Source organism: Myxocyprinus asiaticus, chromosome 39 (assembly GCF_019703515.2).
Source record: "Myxocyprinus asiaticus isolate MX2 ecotype Aquarium Trade chromosome 39, UBuf_Myxa_2, whole genome shotgun sequence".
NCBI lineage: Eukaryota > Metazoa > Chordata > Actinopteri > Cypriniformes > Catostomidae > Myxocyprinus > Myxocyprinus asiaticus.
Window position 1 is genome coordinate 40,852,449 of NC_059382.1, and position 19,862 is coordinate 40,872,310.

General features: G+C 35.3%; 1 protein-coding gene across 3 annotated transcripts in view; it reads left to right on the forward strand.

The window, feature by feature from the left end:
* The window catches only part of LOC127429807 (schwannomin-interacting protein 1-like), a 214,710-nt gene that overhangs the window by 78,927 nt on the left and 115,921 nt on the right, over window positions 1-19,862 (forward strand). For 2 of the 3 annotated variants that reach the window (XM_051679043.1, XM_051679042.1), the window contains exon 1: window positions 19,052-19,214. The exons of the other annotated variant lie outside the window; for it this stretch is intronic. Coding sequence is in view for 1 of the 2 variants with exons in the window: in XM_051679042.1 (XP_051535002.1) it covers window positions 19,209-19,214 (6 nt within the window). In the remaining variant the exon portion in view is untranslated. Of the gene's footprint in view, window positions 1-19,051; window positions 19,215-19,862 lie in introns of those variants that run through there. 3 annotated transcript variants of the gene reach the window in all.

The following is a 19,862-nucleotide window of genomic DNA, read 5'->3' on the forward strand; positions in this document are numbered from 1 at the left end:
AATTGCATCTTAAAACAAATAATTACATTAATAAGTAAATAATAATTGTATTTAGAACCCCAGTGAGCAAGCTGAAGGTGACTGTGGCAAGGAACACAAAACTCCATAAAATGTTGATTAATGGAGAAAAATACCCTTGAGAGAAACCAGACTCACTGTGGGGGCCAGTTCCCCTCTGGCTAACATCATGAATATAATAACAATATTACTTATGTATAGTGCAAGTCATGGTTTAAAATGATTAAACTAAGTAAGTGTTGAGGGCCAGTGTTTAAACAAAGATTTTGTATGAACTGTAAGAGTAATCACTAATGTCTTTGAAGTTCATCCTGGATTAACTGCAGAAGTTCACATTGATGCATTGTTAGTTGGCTGATGAAGGTCACTATACATAATTCTTTGTATATTTTTATTTTATTTATTTATTTTTATTTGTGTTATTTCATGGTTTTAATGACTTTACTATTATTCTAATATGTGGGAAATAGTCATAATAAATAAAGTAGGTGTCATGTTTATGTGTTTTGTTCTTGTTTTCATGTCTTTTATTTTAAAGTTTAGTTCCTGTTCCTGTTCAGGTCATGTGGTGTCATGTCATGTGATTTCCTGTTCCCTCAAGTGATCTTGTCATGTGTTTCCCCTGTTCATGTGTCTTGTTTTCATTGGTTCATTGTTTGATTACCTTGTTATTAGTCTTGTCTTTTCATTGGTTAAAGTTAATTTAGTCTTGTTATCTTGTTTATAGTTTAGTCTTGTGATTGGTTGTCTTGTTTACCTGTTACCCATGTCCTTGTATTTAAGCCCTCATGTTTGCCATTGTGGCTTGTCAGGTATTGTTTGTGAATGTATCTTTGTTGGTTCTATGATAAAGTAAAAAAAAAAGTTAAGTCTGTTTTGTTTCATAGTCTACCAAGTCATGTCAAGTTCATGTTTATGTTTTGTTCACGTTTAGAGTTAGGGTTTCTGGATATCACGATTTATAATAAACTGCACTTGGGTTCATCACACATCATCATTGTCTTTGTCAGCGTCAGCAATGTTACAGTAGGTGTGTCCAGACTTTTGATTGGTAGTGTATTTGTGCAGGTGAACATTTGTTGGTCACATTTCATGGCAACAGGAAATGCAGCTGATCTTTGCTCCATTTTATACCCCTTTGTGGTCATTTAAGCAATTAACATTAGTACTTGCTATTTTGGGGCAAATGTATGTGCAATAATACTATTACCATGAGTTACGCCTACATACTATTTGTATAGTCTTGTATTATGTGATATTTCTCCTGCTTTACCACACAGTTGCATCTGCACACTTTTGTTTCTATAGAGTTGACAAGGACACTTATCTTGTTGTGGCAACCATCCACTATTTTTTTTTTTTTTTTTTTTTTTTTTTTTTTTTTTGTTCATCTAAAGATTCTGGCATTAATCACCTTTATGATGTTCCAAACCTTTGACTTTCCTTCTGTGGAACACAAAAGGATATGTTTAGCAGAATGTTAGCCTCTGTCGCCATTCACTTTCAGTCAATGAAAGAGAATGGTGACTGAGACTCGCATCCTGTCCAACATCTTTGTGTTCCACGGAATGCAGGTTTTTGAATTTGAGTTTTTTTTTTTTTTTTTTTTTCACTGTAAAGCGTAGTGAAGAGTTTTAGCTATTTAAAATGGTATTGTGGGAGACTGAGCCATTTGGATCATATTTTAAAACCAAAGTCAATGACAAATGATCAGAATGTCCCACTTTTGTATTCCCCCAGCGTTATGTATCATAATCACTAAAACCATGCTATCAGATGAATGAAGAGTCATTATTCACTGTGATCTCTCTGCTCACAGTTGTGGTGGTCTTATTTAAGAGCGGGTGTCCCTCTTACCTTTACACTTTCAGATCATCTCAGTCACCTGTTTCCAAGGAAACCCTGCACTGTGATGACACGTCTATTTAAACAAGGGTTGCCTGGTTACAGTAGCATCTCTGAGCAGATGAATAACAGCACTGAAACGCAACCAGATGCTTCTCCTCTTCCTCCTGCCTCGTGTCTCAACACATTTCACATCAGATTTTATTGATTTATTGCATTGTTATACGGTTGTTTGTGGAGTGTTTTTCTAGCATGTTGCTATGTGTCAGTGGTGACCCGTGCATTTTAAGTCTAGGCCTTCAGTGCGATTCATGCCATTAAGAAAACACCATTTCACAATGAATAAGACACCCTATGGACATCATACATTTCGTTGCAGCCAACTAATATCACCAAGTTACATTTTAAAAACATGTCCATGCACGAAAGCCAAAAGTTGAAAAGATGCTGAAAGCTGAAGCCAGCTTAATTTTAACTGCAGCATAGTTTTTTTTGTTTTTTTTTTTTTTTTTTTTTTTTTTTGAAATACATGATTTAGAGTTGGAAATGTCACAAGAACTGACATTCAAAAATAAAAAAAATTCATATGAATCTACCAAGGAGGTCTATAATACCTGGAAAAAGCTATCTAATAATTGTTGTGATTAAATGTCGCTTGCAATAAATTTTGTTTCATCAGAGTACACGGTTACTTTTCAAAACTGAAATGACACTGAATGCTCAAGCAGCCTAATTTACACTTAGAAAACTCCTGATGTTGCTATAACAATGTAAAAAGTACTTAATTTATTTGAAGTGAAAATCAATCCTTTTCTGTTTAATAAATTAATCACACGATCATGCAGAACATCTCTGGTTTTTAAATCCATTAGGATCTCTTTCTCAATGGCGATAGCGGCAATAACGATATCCAACATCCATCAGGTTGATCTTGTGTCGAGGAATAAATTCTGATTGGATAAACTTTTTGTTTTTCCCTATTCGTTTGTAGATGAATTAGGAGTGGAAAGTGATTGAAAATAAATAGGCAAAAAGGTGAATGCAAATAAAAGGATGAAAATGTAATTTTTTATTAGGCATGTATAGGCCAGCAGAGAAGGTTTTGCTGGCCCTGAGAATTCGACAATGCTATGTGGCTTCTAAGGTGTTGTGGATGGTTGCCAGGGTTTTGCTATGCAGTTGCTAAGGTGTTCTGAGTGTTTTTCTATCATGCTGCTATTTGGATGCTAAGGCATTGCTTTGCAGTTGCTAAGGTGGTCTGAGTATTTTTTTAGCATGTTGTGCATTGTTGCCAGGGTGTTGCTATGCAGTTGCTAAGATTTTCTGAGTGTTTTTTTCTAGCATGTTGATATATGGCTGCTAAGGTGTTGTGGATAGTTGCCAGGGTGTTGCTATGTGGTTACTTGGGTGTTTTTAGTGTTTAAGTTTATGTGGCTGCTAAGGTTTTGTGGATGGTTTCCAGGGTGTTGCTATCCAGTTACTAATATGTTTTGAGTGTTTTTAGCATGTTGTGGATGGTTGCCTGTGCACTTCCATGTAGTTGCTAAGGTGTTTTGAGTGGTTTTAGTTTGTAGAGCTTTTCATAACACATATAGTTGCAAAGTAGAACATGTAATGTTATGCTGTTACAAAAAATGATGCTATTAAAGTCCTCATTGTGTGTTTATAATGAATAACATTCACATCCCAGATGTGTATGACTTTCCTTCTGCAGCAGAACCGAAGTGAAGGTTTTTATAAGCAGATTTCAGCTCTGTTTGTCCATACAATGCATGTAAATGGGTGCCATCAGCCTGCTGGCTGTTTGACGGTCCAAAAGGCATATTTAGGCAGCATAGAAGTAATCCACATGACTCCAGTCAATAAATTAATGTCTTCTGAAGCAAATCGATAGGTTTGTGTAAAAAATAAATCGATAATTAAAACTTGATTAACTTTAAAAAATTGCTTCTTGCCAGCAGTCAACGCATCACATTAAGCGCAATGGTCTGTTCTTGCGAGAAGTCGGAAGCGCGTGCTTTATTCACGTCACGCGAGAGTTAGGTCGTTTCAAACAGCAATCCAGCATTGGCCAGAAGCAACTATTTAAAGTTAAAACGTTTTAATTATCAATTTTTTTCTTATACAAACCTATCGATTTGCTTCAGAAGACGTTAATTGATCGAAAGAAGTCATGTGGATTACTTTTATGCTGCCTAAATATGCCTTTTGGACGGTCAAACACCCAGCATCCGTTTACTTGCATTGTGTACAAACAGAGCAGAAATGTGCTTATAAAAATCTTAATTTCGGTTCTGCTGAAGAAGGAAAGTCATACACTTCTGGGATGGCTTAAAGGTAAGTAAATAATGAGAGGATGATCATTTTTGGGTTAACTATTCCTTTAAAGATTATATACTTTAGGCCCCCACACTGTAAAAAAAAAAGAAAAGTGTAAAAAAAACAGTAATATTCTGGCAGAAGGGGTACTGGAAAATGTCTGTTGAAGTACTGTCAGATTAAAAACATAGATAAACTGTAAAAAAAAATCATTAATTGGCTTTACCATAATTAACACCTATTACTGTAATTCTACAAGAAATCTCCTTATAATTCCATGAAATCTTTTACTTTTAACATATATTAATTTTTAGAATAGAGTCATAGACCTCTAAAACACAGAATAATTATCTTTAAAAGAATGATAAATAAAAGATTAAGTACAGATGATTACTATTATTATTACAAAAATACTGTAAATCTAAGACCATTTATATATAAAACACACACAAAACCATGTCATTTTAATTTGCCCAGGTTCAAATTAACTGTCAGAAGTGTTGCAAAAAAATAAAAAAATAAAAAAAATCTGTACATTGTTTTATTCAAATACATTAATAAACTGTCAAAATAAATGCATTTTATTTCTCTAAATGTAGGTTAACTGTACTTTTGCATTGTGTCATTCTTCATTTAAAAAATATAAACTGCAAAAAACTAATTATCTTATTGAAGCAGGATAAGATTTGTCTGCATAATACTTTAAACTCACTGAAATAGTGAAATTTTTGCAGCAGTTGCCAATGGTGTTTTTTTTTTATATGAATGAATGGTGTTAGTTCAACTTGAATGAATGGTGTTACTTTAACATGAATGAATGGTGTTTGTTTAACGTGAATGAATGGTGTTCATTCAACTTAAATGAATGGTGATCGTTTAACTTGAATGGTGTTCATTTAACTTGAATGAATGGTGTTACTTTAACTTGAATAAATAGTGTTAGTTTAAAATGAATGAATGGCATTAGTTTAACATGAATGAATGGTGTTAGATTAACATGAATGAATGGCGTTAGTTTAACATGAATGAGTGGTGTCTGTTTAATATGAATGAATGGTGTTCATTCAACTTGAATGAATGGTGATTGTTTAACATGAATGAATGGTGTTAGTTTAATATGAATGAATGATGTTCGTTTAATATGAATGAATGGTGTTCGTTTAACTTGAATGAATGGTGTTGTTTAATATGAATGAATGTTGTTCATTTAACTTGAATGAATGGTGTTCGTTCAACTTGAATGTTGTTAGTTTAAATTGAATGGTGTTCGTTTAACATGAATGAATGGTCTTACTTTAACATGAATGAATGGTGTTAGTTTAACATGAATGTATGGTGTTCATTTAACATGAATGTGTGGTGTTCGTTTAATATGAATGAATGGTGTTCGTTTAACTTGAATGAATGGTGTTAATTTAACATGAATGTATGGTGTTCGTTTAATATGAATGAATGGTGTTCGTTTATTATGAATGAATGGTGTTCGTTTAACATGAATGAATGGTGTTACTTTAATATGAATGAATGGTGTTACTTTAACATGAATGTATGGTGTTCGTTTAACATGAATGAATGGTGTTCGTTTAACATGAATGAATGGTGTTACTTTAATATGAATGAATGGTGTTACTTTAACATGAATGTATGGTGTTCGTTTAACATGAATGTATGGTGTTCGTTTAATATAAACGAATGGTGTTAGTTTAATATGAACGAATGGTGTTCGTTTAACTTGAATGAATGGTGTAAATTTAACTTGAATGAATGGTGTTAATTTAACATGAATGTATGGTGTTTGCTTAACATGAATGTGTGGTGTTCATTTAATATGATTGAATGGTGTTCGTTTAACTTGAATGAATGGTGTTAATTTAACATGAATGTATGGTGTTTGCTTAACATGAATGTGTGGTGTTCATTTAATATGAATGAATGGTGTTCATTTAACATGAATGAATGGTGTTCGTTTAACATGAATGAATGGTGTTCGTTTAACATGAATGAATGGTGTTACTTTAATATGAATGAACGGTGTTACTTTATTATGAATGAACGGTGTTAGTTTAACATGAATGAATGGTGTTTGTTTAACTTGAATGAATGGTGTTTATTTAATATGAATGAATGATGTTCATTTAATATGAATGAATGGTGTTCATTTAACATGAATGAATGGTGTTTGTTTAACTTGAATGAATGGTGTTTATTTAATATGAATGAATGATGTTCATTTAATATGAATGAATGGTTTTACTATAACGAATGAATGGTGTTAGTTTAAAATGAATTAATGGTGTTAGTTTAACATGAATCAATGGTGTTAGTTTAACTTGAATGAATGGTGTTAGTTTAACATGAATGAGTGGTGTCAGTTTAACATGAATGAGTGGTGCCAGTTTAACTTGAATGAGTGGTGTCTATTTAACTTGAAAGAATGGTGTTCGTTCAACTTGAATGAATGGTGTTCGTTCAACTTGAATGAATGGTGTCCGTTCAACTTGAATGAATGGTGTCCGTTCAACTTGAATGAATGGTTTTGGTTTAACATGAATGAATGCTGTCGGTTTAACTTGAATGAATGGTGTTGGTTTTACATGAATGAATGGTTTTCATTTAACTTGAATCACTTATGTTCTCCTACATTTAAGCCTTCTTGTCTTGTTTAGCCTGCATGTTTATATCATGTTAGATGAAGTCGATTATGTCAGTTATAAGTGTCAATTCTATTTTCTCATTCTTCAGTGATGGTCAAATGAGACTACATGAGGCAGCACACGGTATGAAAATAATCCATTTTTTGGAAAAAAGACTTCTGAAGTCTGTTGTACATACCACATTCAAAGCTTAAGGGAATACAGGTTCAATACAAATTAAGCTCAGTCGAAAGCATTTGTGTAAAATTTTGCAACTTAAACATAAAAAAACCAAACAAAACAACAACAATAACAAAAAATTGTAAGTAGAAAACATATTTTATATAAAAAGACAAGGTACAATTATTGACAAAATATGAGGCACAACACTGAAAAAACAAACACATTTGACAGCGACAGGATAAATTGTCTACAGCTGCATTAGTGCTGCACATCCTTCAACGTTAAAACCTTATAAAGCCACCTGTCTTTAAAACTCTTTTGGGTAACTCCAATCCAATGCATAAATCAGTCCAAACGTAAAAAGAAATCTGAAAAGCCTGGGCAGGAGGGTGATGACTTCACTTTCAAGAACAATGACATTTCTGACCAGTATGTAGTGAATTGCAGCATCTGTGAGTTCTCTGACTGCTGTTAACAGGGCAACTGGTGAATATCCAACATTTGGCCCTTCTGAATCTTCAGCCCTGAAATACAGATATGGAAAAAGTGGCAAAATTAAAGAACAATTTATTAAAATCTGTTTCAGAATACACACCTACATAAAAGAATAGTTGATACAAAAATTATGTAATTATTTACTCATTTGATCCAGACCTGTATGACTTTATTTCTTCCATGGAAGACAAAAGTTTATATATATATATATATATATATATATATATATATATATATATATATATATATATATAATCTTCTTTAAAAGGATAGTTCCCCCAAAAATGAAAATTCTGTCATCATTTACTCACCCTCATGCCATCTCAGATGTGTATGACTTTCTTTCTTCTGCAGAACACAAATGAAGATTTTTAGAAGAATATTTCAGCTCTGTAGGTCCATACAGTGCAAATGAATGGTGGCCAGAACTTTGAAGCTCCAAAAAGCACATAAAGGAAACATAAACGTTAATCCATACAACTCCAGTAGTTAAATCTATATCTTTTGAAGTGATCCAGTTGGTTTTATTGTAGGTGAGAATAGACCAAAATATAATTAATTTTTTGCTATAAATCTCCTTGGCAATCATGATTTCAAGCTTGATTACACTTATAGAGCCATCTAGCGCTGTACAAATGCATTAAGCACCAGGAAGTGTAATCAAGCTTGAAATCTTGATTGTGCTTAGAGATTGCAATGGCAAGATGTACAGTGAAAAAGGGGGTTTATTTTGGTCTGTTCTCACCCAAAACCAACAGGATAACCTCAGAATGTTTAATTAAAAATTTACTCAACCAGTCAAGTCAAATGGATTACTTTTATCAACTATCATTCACTTGAATTGAATGGACCAACAGAGCTGAAATATTCTGTTAAAAATCTTTATTTTTGTTCTGCAGAAGAAAGAAAGTCATACACATCTGGGATGGCATGAGGGTGAGTAAATAATGAGAGAATTTTCATTTTTGGGTGAACTAATCTATACGACTCCAGTGGTTAAATATATATCTTCTGAAGTGATAGTTAAAAAAAGGACTTAAATATTGAGGCAACTGTTCCACGCCCACACCTATCATATCGCTTCTGAAGACATTGATCTAACCACTTGAGTCTTATGGATTACTTTTATGCTGCCTTTATGGGCTTTTTGGAGTTTTACAATTTTGGTATCCTTTCACTTGTATTGTATGGACCTATAGAGCTGAGATATTCTTCTAAAAATCTTGTAAACAGGAGAAAAAAGTCATACACATCTGGGATGCCATTTGGGTCAGTAAATGAGAGAGGTTTAATTTTTGAGTGAACTATCCCTTTAAGTTTGGGACAGGCTCAAATTATTCTGTGTAAAATCAAGGTCTGTTGAACCACAGAACAATATTAAACAACTAACATCTAAGACCATAATACCTTTTAAGCAACGAATCAAGAGTATATGTATATGCCTTCTGACAATATAAAGTCTTCAGTGAAGACTGTACTGATCATGTTCTGCATATGTGTGTTTGGTCGATTCTGGTTTGTAAAGTGCTACTCTGCAAACATCTGAAGCAGAGAGAAAAGAAAGGCTAGTTAAATTCACAATGGATTGAAAGACATCCCTACAAATGATCAAACTTGTGCATGTACACAACAGTTTTACCTGGGCATTTTTATTTCTCTTCAACTTGCTTGGCAGTCAAACAATATCTAAGTCAAAAAAGAATTGGGAAAACCAATTAATTCTAGTATTGCCCATTTAGATCAAATAAAGAAATATGGCTATTTTACAGTAAACACACACACACACACACACACACTTGTTACTTACCTCGGAAACTTGTACCATGAACAACAAAATACATCCACCTTGTTCAAACTAGGGTGAGAAACTAGTCCAAACAAGCTCTCAATATTCTCTAGAATGAGGAGAAAAACAAATAGCATATAAGTCTGTCAGTTAAATTACACAACAGTAACCTTAATAAAAATTAATTTAATCTAAAGAATCACAAGCTAACTCCACTAAACAAAAATTCCTCATTGTTAAAATGCTTGTAAAATGTAGAAATTGTATCTCTGTCGATCCACCGAGGAGCTGCTTAAGTTAAGCACACGCTGCATCATTTAAAATAATATCCTGTAAACGGACAAAACGCTCTTTAGATAACTGTTTCTGTATTCTACATATCCTAAAATATCATCAATAAACTGAAGTTAAAATCTGATCAAATGTAGTTTTTAACTGTCTCATAGTATAGTCAATACCTGTGTTTTTTCAGTTTATGTATGTTAAGTTATGCAAAATGACAAAATATTTATTTCTTTACTCATATATTTCCTTGCAATTATAAATTTTTAAATGTATTATTAACAGTATTTTTATGTATTTGACAGTGATATATCTGTCACGGATTCACCAGGGGCCGGTTGCACCAGCTATACGTATGTTACAACTTCGTCTAGTTGTGGTGTAAATGGGCACTAAGTCACAATTTATGCACTACTAAATCTTTGAGCGTTGCCCCATTAAACTTAGGTAGAACGTAACCCTACGTATAAACTAAATATTTACGGCAGACTCCGATCAGGAGTGACTAATTGAATAAAAAAGCAGACTGATATTTTATGACATCAGTGAGCTCATGTTTTGCATGACAGGCTTCAGTCCTTCCAACATATATGATGATGTTGAATTTACACTCGTTTACATTTACGAGAGAGAGAAACAACTTACTTTTTTTTCCCCTTTTTCACCCAATTTGGCATGCCCAATTCCCATTGCACTCTAAGTCCTCTTGATGGCATAGTGACTTGCCTCAATCCGGGTGGCAGAGGACAAATTCCAGCTGCCTCTGCATCTGAGACCATCAACACATGCATCTTATCATGTGGCTTGTTGAGCACATTACCACAGAGACATAGTGCATCCATGTGCAACTCGCCACACACCCCACCAAGAACAAACCACATTATAGCAACCACGAGGAGGTTACCCCATGTGACTCTACCCTCCCTAGCAACCTAGCAATTGGGTGCTTAGGAGACCTTGCTGGAGTCACTGAGCATGCCCTGGATTCGAACTCGTGACTCCAGGTGTGGTAGCCTGCATCTTTTACCACTGAGCTACCAACACCCCTGAAAAAACTTACTTTTAAGCGACTCTTCAGCATGAAACCGATCTAACGGTGCGTCGCCCAGTGTCAAGTTTCAACACATTCAAAATATAATATATATAGGATATTAAAATGAATAAATGTCTATTTTTCCAGCCTGTTGTATTAGTATTTATTTATCACCCCTTATTTATTTTAGATACAGTTCCTATATATTGTTATTTACACAGGGCAAATATACTGTTTATTAAATATACTTTTATTACGTATCATATATGAATGGGGATATAACTTATTACAGCTGACAGTTATGAGAACAAATAAGGTCTGAACATCAACCGTAGCGAGAGAAACTGAAATTCACGGCTTTTTAACACTTCTGTGTGCAAATTTGAAGGCTGTTTATTGGATCAGTGCAAGTAAACGTCATATTATGCGACTACGCATCACTTTACTGAGAGCTTACTCTCAGCTACTAGTTAAGTCTTGCCTTAAGAACAGGTGGTGCAACCAAATTAAGCACTCACTTAGTTACAAACTAACTAGTAGTTACTAAGCCCTTAGTGTGAACTTTACGTCCTAACTTACGTGAGAACTTGCGCACAGCTGGTGTAACTGAACTATAGCCAGAAAAGCATTAAATACTTGAGCTCTGGTCTGGATCTGGGTAGGGTTGCACCAGCTGTGCGTAAGTTCTCACGTAAGTTAGGACGTAAAGTTCACACTAAGGGCTTAGTAACTACTAGTTAGTTTGTAACTAAGTGAGTGCTTAATTTGGTTGCACCACCTGTTCTTAAGGCAAGACTTAACTAGTAGCTGAGAGTAAGCTCTCAGTAAAGTGATGCGTAGTCGCATAATATGACGTTTACTTCTATTTATCCAATAAGCAGCCTTCAAATTTGCACACAGAAGTGTTAAACAGCCGTGAATAAATGTGATCTTGTTCAGACCTTGTTTGCTCGTAACTGTTGTAACTGTCAGCTGTAATAAATGATATCCCCATTGAAATACGATAGCCTACATAATAGAACAAGATTTCATTAAGGATATATTTAGCCTATATAAATAAAATGAATAAGGGACCATACATAAATAAGTACTAATAGAACAGGCTGGAAAAATAGACATTTATTCATTTTAATATCTATTTCGTATATGTTGAAACTTGACACCAGGCGGCATACACAGGAAAGTGCACCGTTAGGTCGGGTTCATGCTGAAGAGGTACGTTTTTTACATGATGATTTCTCCCATAAATGTAAACGAGTGTAAATGCCAACATCATCATATATGTGGAACAGACTGAAGAATGTCAACCAAAACATGAGCTCACTGATGTCAGTATATATCATTCTGCTTTTTTATTCCATTAGTTACTCCTGATTGGAGTCTGCCGTAAATATTTAGTTTATACGTAGGGTTACGTTCTACCTAAATTTAATGGTGCAATGCTCAAATATTTAGTAGTGTGTAAATTGTGACTTATTGCCCATTTATGCCACAACTAGACTAAGTTTTAACTTACATATAGCTGGTGCAACCGGCCCCTGCTCTCTAGCAAAGTCTTCCAAGTTCCACTCTAGTGTTATCCAAGGTTTCCAACGATCTGTTCCCCCTGTTTCTCCTCTCCTCGTGTCCCCGTCTGATGTTTGTGAGTGTGGCTCATCAAGGACTCTCTCTTCCTATGCGAATACAGACTGTTATCAGTATATTGCTCATCATTTACTGTTCCACATCTTCTGATTGATACTCACCTGGTTACCTATACTGTTTGTTTAATAAATATCTCGAGTCTGAGTTTCCGTTACAATATCGGCATAACAAAAGCTGTTTTTTGTACAAATAGAGAAAATGATGCTACTTTTTTCAGTAAAGAATACTTTATTTTTACAGTTAGTTTAGTTAAAATTGTCATTTAAAAGCTATTAAAAAAACAGATATTTAATGTATTCCATTTATACAGATTTTTTTGTTAAATCACGTGACTTGTTCGATAAACAGTTTATTCTTGTAATTTTAATAACATGTTCCTGTCATTTTGAAATACAGCGGGAAAATATAAAATGTATTGGTAAAAAGTGTAAAAAAAAAAAAAAAAAAAAAAAAAAAACTAAAACAAAATTACAGTGCAGTGAGCAAGCCAAAAGTGACTGTGGCAAGGAACACAAAGCTCCATAAGATGTAGGCTACATTCACACAGTCATTGTTTAGGTTTGACAGCCGTATTAACTTACAGGTGTGAGATTTGAAATGTCGTGTTCATACAACAGCTTACAGTAGCAGCTTGAATAATGTCTGTATGAATGAACAACCAAAGTCACAACCGTATTCTAACACCTGTAACCATAGTGACGGTGACTAAAGATGGCGATGTTCATAACACCGGCATTCATTGGTCGACTGGAGTCGCATGGATTACTTTTATGCTGTCTAAATGTGACTTTTGGACCGTCAAAGTGCTGGCTCCCGTGTGCTTCTATTATGAGGACCTGACAGAGCTCTATCTTCTTCTAAAAATCTTCATTTGTGTTCTGCTGAAGAAAGACAGTCATACTCAGGATAAGTGAATAATGAGAGAATTTTCATTTTGGGGTGAACTATTCCTTTAATCTCCAGTGTGCTATCTGTCTGCACTGGTCTCACAACAGTTTGAAATGCACCTTATTTTTATCCTAACTCCATATAAAGCCTCTGAAAGCAACATTTTCCATCTTTTGGATGTACCCTTTGATTCTCAATGTGATAATGCACAGTAAATATAGGATTTCTAAAGAAAAATAGTCCTATAGTCCTCGTCTGCGATCATTGTTTAACAGTGTGCCGTTTCGCAATAAATCAAATAAATTGAATACATTTCAAAATGGCATATCAGATGAAACTAGAGACTCTATTCTTTTGATTCAAACAGGTTTCAATGTAAAAACAGAATGAAGTTTTTTTTACCAGATGTAGTTTTGTTGGGGTTTCTCCCAAAGACAAACTCCGCTGCTATCGGCACCATGTTGTTTTGTCATATGACTCTGTGCGTCAAAAGTTTAACACTTTACTGACAGCACAGAGTCTCCTGAACTGAGATCAGTCAGTTTAAATGAAATTAAATTATGTATAGAGTATAGCAAAGACAAAACACAGTGTCCACGCAGGAGGACGCAGGGCTGCACGAGGTTAGACAGAATAGTTTCAATAAATGGTCTGGGGTTTTGAGTTCTGAAACTTACAGTATGTCTACATAGTTCATTGAACTCTTTTCTTTAAAAAAAAATAACAAGGAAAATCTTGTTTTCCATGAAATGATCCCTTCTTTAGAGGATGAAAAAAAAAACATAGTGTGTAAAACCATCTACAGGCTCAGTGGATGATTCTTATTGTTCTAGACAGTATTCTGGCATCACCCAGGACCCCTCAGTACGGTGAGCGCCGTTCACTTGCTTAGCTAACAGACGGAACATACACAACACCTGAGACCTGATCCAGTTTCGTCTCTGCACTACATTTTCCTGAGCTACACCAAATCCAGCTGCTATCTCAGAAGTGTTGAGAGCAGGGAGGATGCTAGGACTCCACCATGAATTACAGACAGAGTTGCCATTGTTTTTACCGCTGCTACACTTCACAGATGCTGTTTGCTTCAGGAAGACAGACTGCTGTCCCTGAAGAGCTCTTGGTAATTTCTAGCTGTGTTGTACATTCGCTGTGTCTCTGCATTCAGTCTTATAAGTAAAAACAGCTCTTTTCTGAAGCTGAAACATTCAAGGTCACCCTCTGCTTGTTCTGTCAGAGTCGGTGAGCTCTTAAGACGCACACAACTTTAATCGCTCTTACTGTCAGAAAGACTGTGTTTCTTCTAAATGCCACTGAAGTAGATAAAGCAGTGGAAAATGCCCCTGTGTTTTCATTTCTTGTAGTGATTTCAGGCTGATAGCATTTCAGTCAAGCTGAACATGATTGTCCAACCTGGTCTCATAGAATCACATTGCTATACTAACATTTTTGCAAATGATTTTTACGTTTCTCGTTGTACAGTATGTATCGCAGCAGTTTCCTGATGAAATAAACACTACAGGGGCTACAGCAATAATGACTTTTATTCACTTTCACACAAATCACGTGTAAAACGGCAGATTATCAGTTCATAAACACTTTTCACCCTGTTTGCATTACATCATCAACTACATTTACAAGCTTGTTCAAGTGTGATCAAATTGTGCGGTTGCTCGACTGATAGAATGTTGCACTTGTGATGTAAAGGAGCGGGGTACGAGTCCTGAAGAGCACACGAGTCCACACGTGAACCCAAAGTGTCATAGAAACACCACAAAATCACACAGTCTGACACTATGGTGAGGTTTAGGTTTAATGTTTAGGGTAGGGAGGACGGTTTTGTTGATTTAAACTCCATAGAACATTAACGTTAAGTGACTCATCTGTTTGAGAGAATATTTAACTCGCTTTTAGTGCCACACAGTGGACATTTCACCTCAGAACTGCAGCGATATGTGTAATAAACCACGTAATATCATTTTGCCAAAGTTTAGTTATCATTTGTAGAAATGGTATGAAAAATTGACAGCATTTCGAATGAAAACACCATTCCTGTCATTCAGATGGTGCAGAGTGATTGGCGGTGCAGACGTTGGTTGCAGTTTATTTAATACAATTCATTTAGTGATATTAAATCTTCGCTTTTGCCATTGGCAAATATATATGTTGTAAACAAAATTGTAAAATTCTAACTAGACCAAATGTCTGATAGTGGAAAGTGCTTGTCAGTAATTCAGCTGAATGGGGCATATAAGCATCCTAACAAGTGCTGAACAGACATCAATACTTAAAATGGCTTAAGTATTGTGCTCTCATTTTTCGTTCACTTATTCATCATCACACTGTGTAGGTTTCACATTTAGATGGTATGTGTGTGGGTGGCTCTAAATGATTGAAAGAGCAGAGTGCATGCTCAAAATAGCCACTGTCACTGAAAGCTCGCAGCAGCTAATGGTTGCAACGGCGGGAGTTTTTTGCATGGTGAGCGTGCACCATTGATACAGCTGGTAATGTTAAGATGCAGACAGCATGCCTTTATTTTCAATGAGTGCTCCCATTCTTCTGTGGTTGGAGGTCATTTGCACGATATTTGTCACTTGGAGAATGTAAATAATGTGTAAGGAAATATGTATTTGAGTAGTAACTTGCTAAAAATCTATCTGTAACAAACAAACCGTCCCAACTCCATCCATGAAGCTGACTCACTTTCTGTCTTCAAGAAACGACTAAAAACACATCTTTTCCATGAGCACTTAAACAGTCACAAAAAAATAAATAATAATAAATATAAATAATTAAATAAATAAAATAAAATTCTTGTTGCACTTTAATCTGTTTTGAATACTATTCTGATGCTAGTGAAACTTTGTAATACGGCACTTTTCATACCACTGTCTCCTTAAGATGATTCGCTTATGTTTTCTTCTTTTGTAAGTCGTTTTGGATAAAAGCGTCTGCCAAATGAATAAATGTAAATGTAAACAAACAATCATTCATGTTCATTATCTCTCTGTCTGTCTCTGGTTGTGTTAGTGGTCAGGTCAGAGAGTGCAGTATTTCCTCTGACTGCTGTGAACACACATGGGAGTCACTGAAGACTGCAGGCGTCTGACGAATGTCAGAGAGAGAGAGAGAGAGAGAGAGGCAGAGGCTGTGTCTCAAACACTGAGCTGACTCACTGTCTGCTGCCTACTAGGCAACTGTCTTCATAGTGGAGTTGTCATGATAGCAACATTTCTGTAGTCGGTACCAACAACACCAGTAAAATTTCATGATTCTCAATACCAATTTCAATACCACAGTAAAAATAGGTTAAATACTATTGAACACATTCCTTTAGCCTTTTTTAAAGGTTAAAATAAATTGTCAATAATAAATGAAAACTCTTCCTTCAATTATTTCTCAATTACTCAGTAATTGCTCAGGCAAACAGTTCTAATAATATCGAAATGAATTCTTTTAAATATTGTTGTTTGATTAATATGAACATCATCACAGACAGCCTCTCAAGGTCTAATGCTCAGATGTGATATTTGGACACATGATTGTTTTTTTTTTTTCCACCTGTTTGCAATCATTCGACTGTGTTTGTCATTAATACCACATCTGACCGCGTGACCACATTTACCGTGAGCGCTCTTCTTCTTCTCAGTTCCTCCGGTCGAGCAGTGGAGTCAGTCAAACAGCGCGTGAATACTGAATTGAGTCAGTAATCTGCTCCACTGGTACTACAGAAACATGTTTTATTTTTTTAATATCAACTTTATACTGAAGCACCGATATCCTACTTCAGAAATATAATTCTTAGATCAGGAAGAAAAAACTTCTTGAGGTGAATATGGGGAAAGAGCAGCCTGATCTCATGAACATTACGTGATCGTGGCAACATATTTGCAGAAGAGAAGTTACGTGCTTCATTACACGTTTGGCTGCAGTTTTCCAATGAAATGTCCAGCGGGGGGTGCCAAAAGCGAGTGAAATTGTGTTGTAATCAGATGAGATTTTTAAAGTGAATATTACATGGAGATTTAAATGAGTAAAATGTTCCTCTCTAACCTAAAATTTTAACCTAAACCTAACCAATAGTGTTCTAAAATCAAATTAGAGGTGAAAAAAACAGACATCCTTAACTAACACCTTAATCTAACCAATTGTGTCCAAAAACAAAATGTGAATTAAGAAACACATTTTCTTAAGTAATCACATCATTCCGTGTCACTTCTATGACACTGGTCTCAAGTATCTGCGTGTGTACTTGACTGGACTTGAACCGTGATCTTTTGAGTCCAAACTCCAACACTCTATCAGGTGAGCTACGGTGGAAGATAATCACCTAGAAATAAGTGTTTAGATGTAGATGAGTCTGTAATACAAGTGTTAAAATGTGTCAATTTTCAAGTAATGCTTTACAGTAAAAGTGTTTTGAATCATAACATAACAGTGTGTGAGTAATAAAGTGAAAAATAAGTGTTTGTAAGAACGCGGCACTTAAAAGTCAGTTTGCAGAAATGTAGTTATAGTAACGTTCATTCTATGAGACTAGGTTAGTAAAGTGGGACAGTTAAGTTTGATCCTCATTATATCCCTATTTATTTCCTTGAACTGTTAAAAACAATTACTAAATTACTCAAATCTTTGGGAAGCAAGCAAGTAACTTTTTGTGTTCCTAAGTTGATGATGTTACTTTGGGATGCGCAGCAGAGCTCATTTCACGACCAGCTGTGAGAAAAGCAACGGTAAGGAAAATGACATTGACATCTGAGGTAAATCTTGTTAGGTTATAAAAAAGTAATAGTCGAAATAATGTTCTTACATGTTATATATAATTATTTATGATGTAAAATTGTATCAGAACATATACAGAGTAATTCCAATTAATTTGTAGATATTTTCTATTGAATAACTTTCCCTCTGTCCCAATGTACCAGAGGCATTTTGGCAAAGTGGGACAGGGTGATACGGATAAATTGGGACAGCATATTAAATCGTTTAAAGATGAGTTTATTTTAAACTTACATAGCAATAATAATGATTGAATGGCAGTGTAGTGCAGTTCAGTGCTCAATGCAGTATTTAAAATACATAAAATGAAAATGTATTATTTCAATTTTGTTCTCTTGATCATATTCTAATCATTATGTAGCATGAATATGAAATACAACTTAATGTAGCATTTTGTTGCCTTTTTACACGTGCACCTTTGTGTTGTTGATGTGCATGCTTTCTCATGTTTATAATATGCAATGTTGTTCAAATACTGAAGTGTGTTTATCTTTTCCAGAGGGATTTCACTAATATCATAAATCATTACAAAAGGTTAATCTTAGGAGAAATATTGGCATTTGGATCATTATTAAAAGTGCCAGGAAAGTAACATTTCTAAAAGTGTCCCACTTTTACTAACTAACAGTTGCAGGCTACCACTTTTCACAGTGTAGGTGTGTGCAGAGTTTTTGGGCATCATATTGTAGGTGAGAACAAACATTTTTGAGCAGCAGTCAAGAACAGCAGCTATGGGCATAATTGTGGCATCATCACGCGCGCACACACACACACACACACACACACACTATGTTTTTATATCATTGTGGGGACAGAGTCCATAGACTTCCATGCATTTTTTGGATTTTATACATATCTAACAATCATTTCTATCCTCTAACCCTAAAAATGCAAAAAGGTTTCTGTTAGTTTTCAAAAAACATCGTTTAGTATGTTTAATAAGCCATTTGCGGTCCCCACAATGTAGGTGATCTCAGGTTTTACTATCCGTGTGGGGACATTTGGTCCCTTAATGTAGTATAAACATGTACACACACACAGCTGACTCGGAACAGTAATGCTATCTATGCAGGGGGCTCAGTAGGTGTTGCGACAGCTCCTCACAGGGAGGGTCCGTGTTCTCTGTCTGGAGAGCCGCCGGTCTCTCTGTCCGTGTGTTCTGAACGATTCTATTTTTGACCGGCGGAGATCCGCCATGACCGCGGACAGTGTGCGCAGAACCGGAGCTTCAATAGCGCTCAATCTCGAGCAGTGAACCGTCCGTCGGATATAAACATGTCCTGAGAGTTCATCAGAGAAGATGACAGTGAGTACAATGTGCACACATTTATTTGAGTTCACTTCAGATAGAAATGAGTGTTGTGCTGATAGGTCATGAGGATGTGTTGTCATTCTTGATGTTTTGAGGGTGGCACGCACTCATGCACATCATATATTCATCAGCAAACTCAACGATTCTTTCGTTTTCATTCATTATTATTATTGCTCCTGAGACGTTCAGATTTAATGAGAGGTTTGAAGATCAGTGTCAGTCTCTTATTACGGTCATCAAACGCATAGATGTGTGTACTGTTATGCTTATAGAGACTTTATTACAGAGCTGTAACGATTTACTGGTGTAAATTGGGCTCAGTGTTGTGCCACTGTGCCAGATTTGTGTGTGTGTGTGTGTGTGTGTGTGTGTGTGTGTGGTGTTGGGAAGACTGATTCATTTCAGCGAATCGCTTCGTTCGGACGGATCGTTTCATTGAACCGGTTTTACGTTTCATTTGGCTGTTCATCATATTGTTTATTGTTATTAAGAACATTACTAAAAACAAGAACAGTGTTACCATTCATATTAATAATAATTCGAACGATTAACAGTATAAATTATACCCATTTTTTGAACAACATTGCTCCCATCTCACAGTTTTCTTATGTCATCCCTCAGCCTTGGGTGAGCGCCTAACGC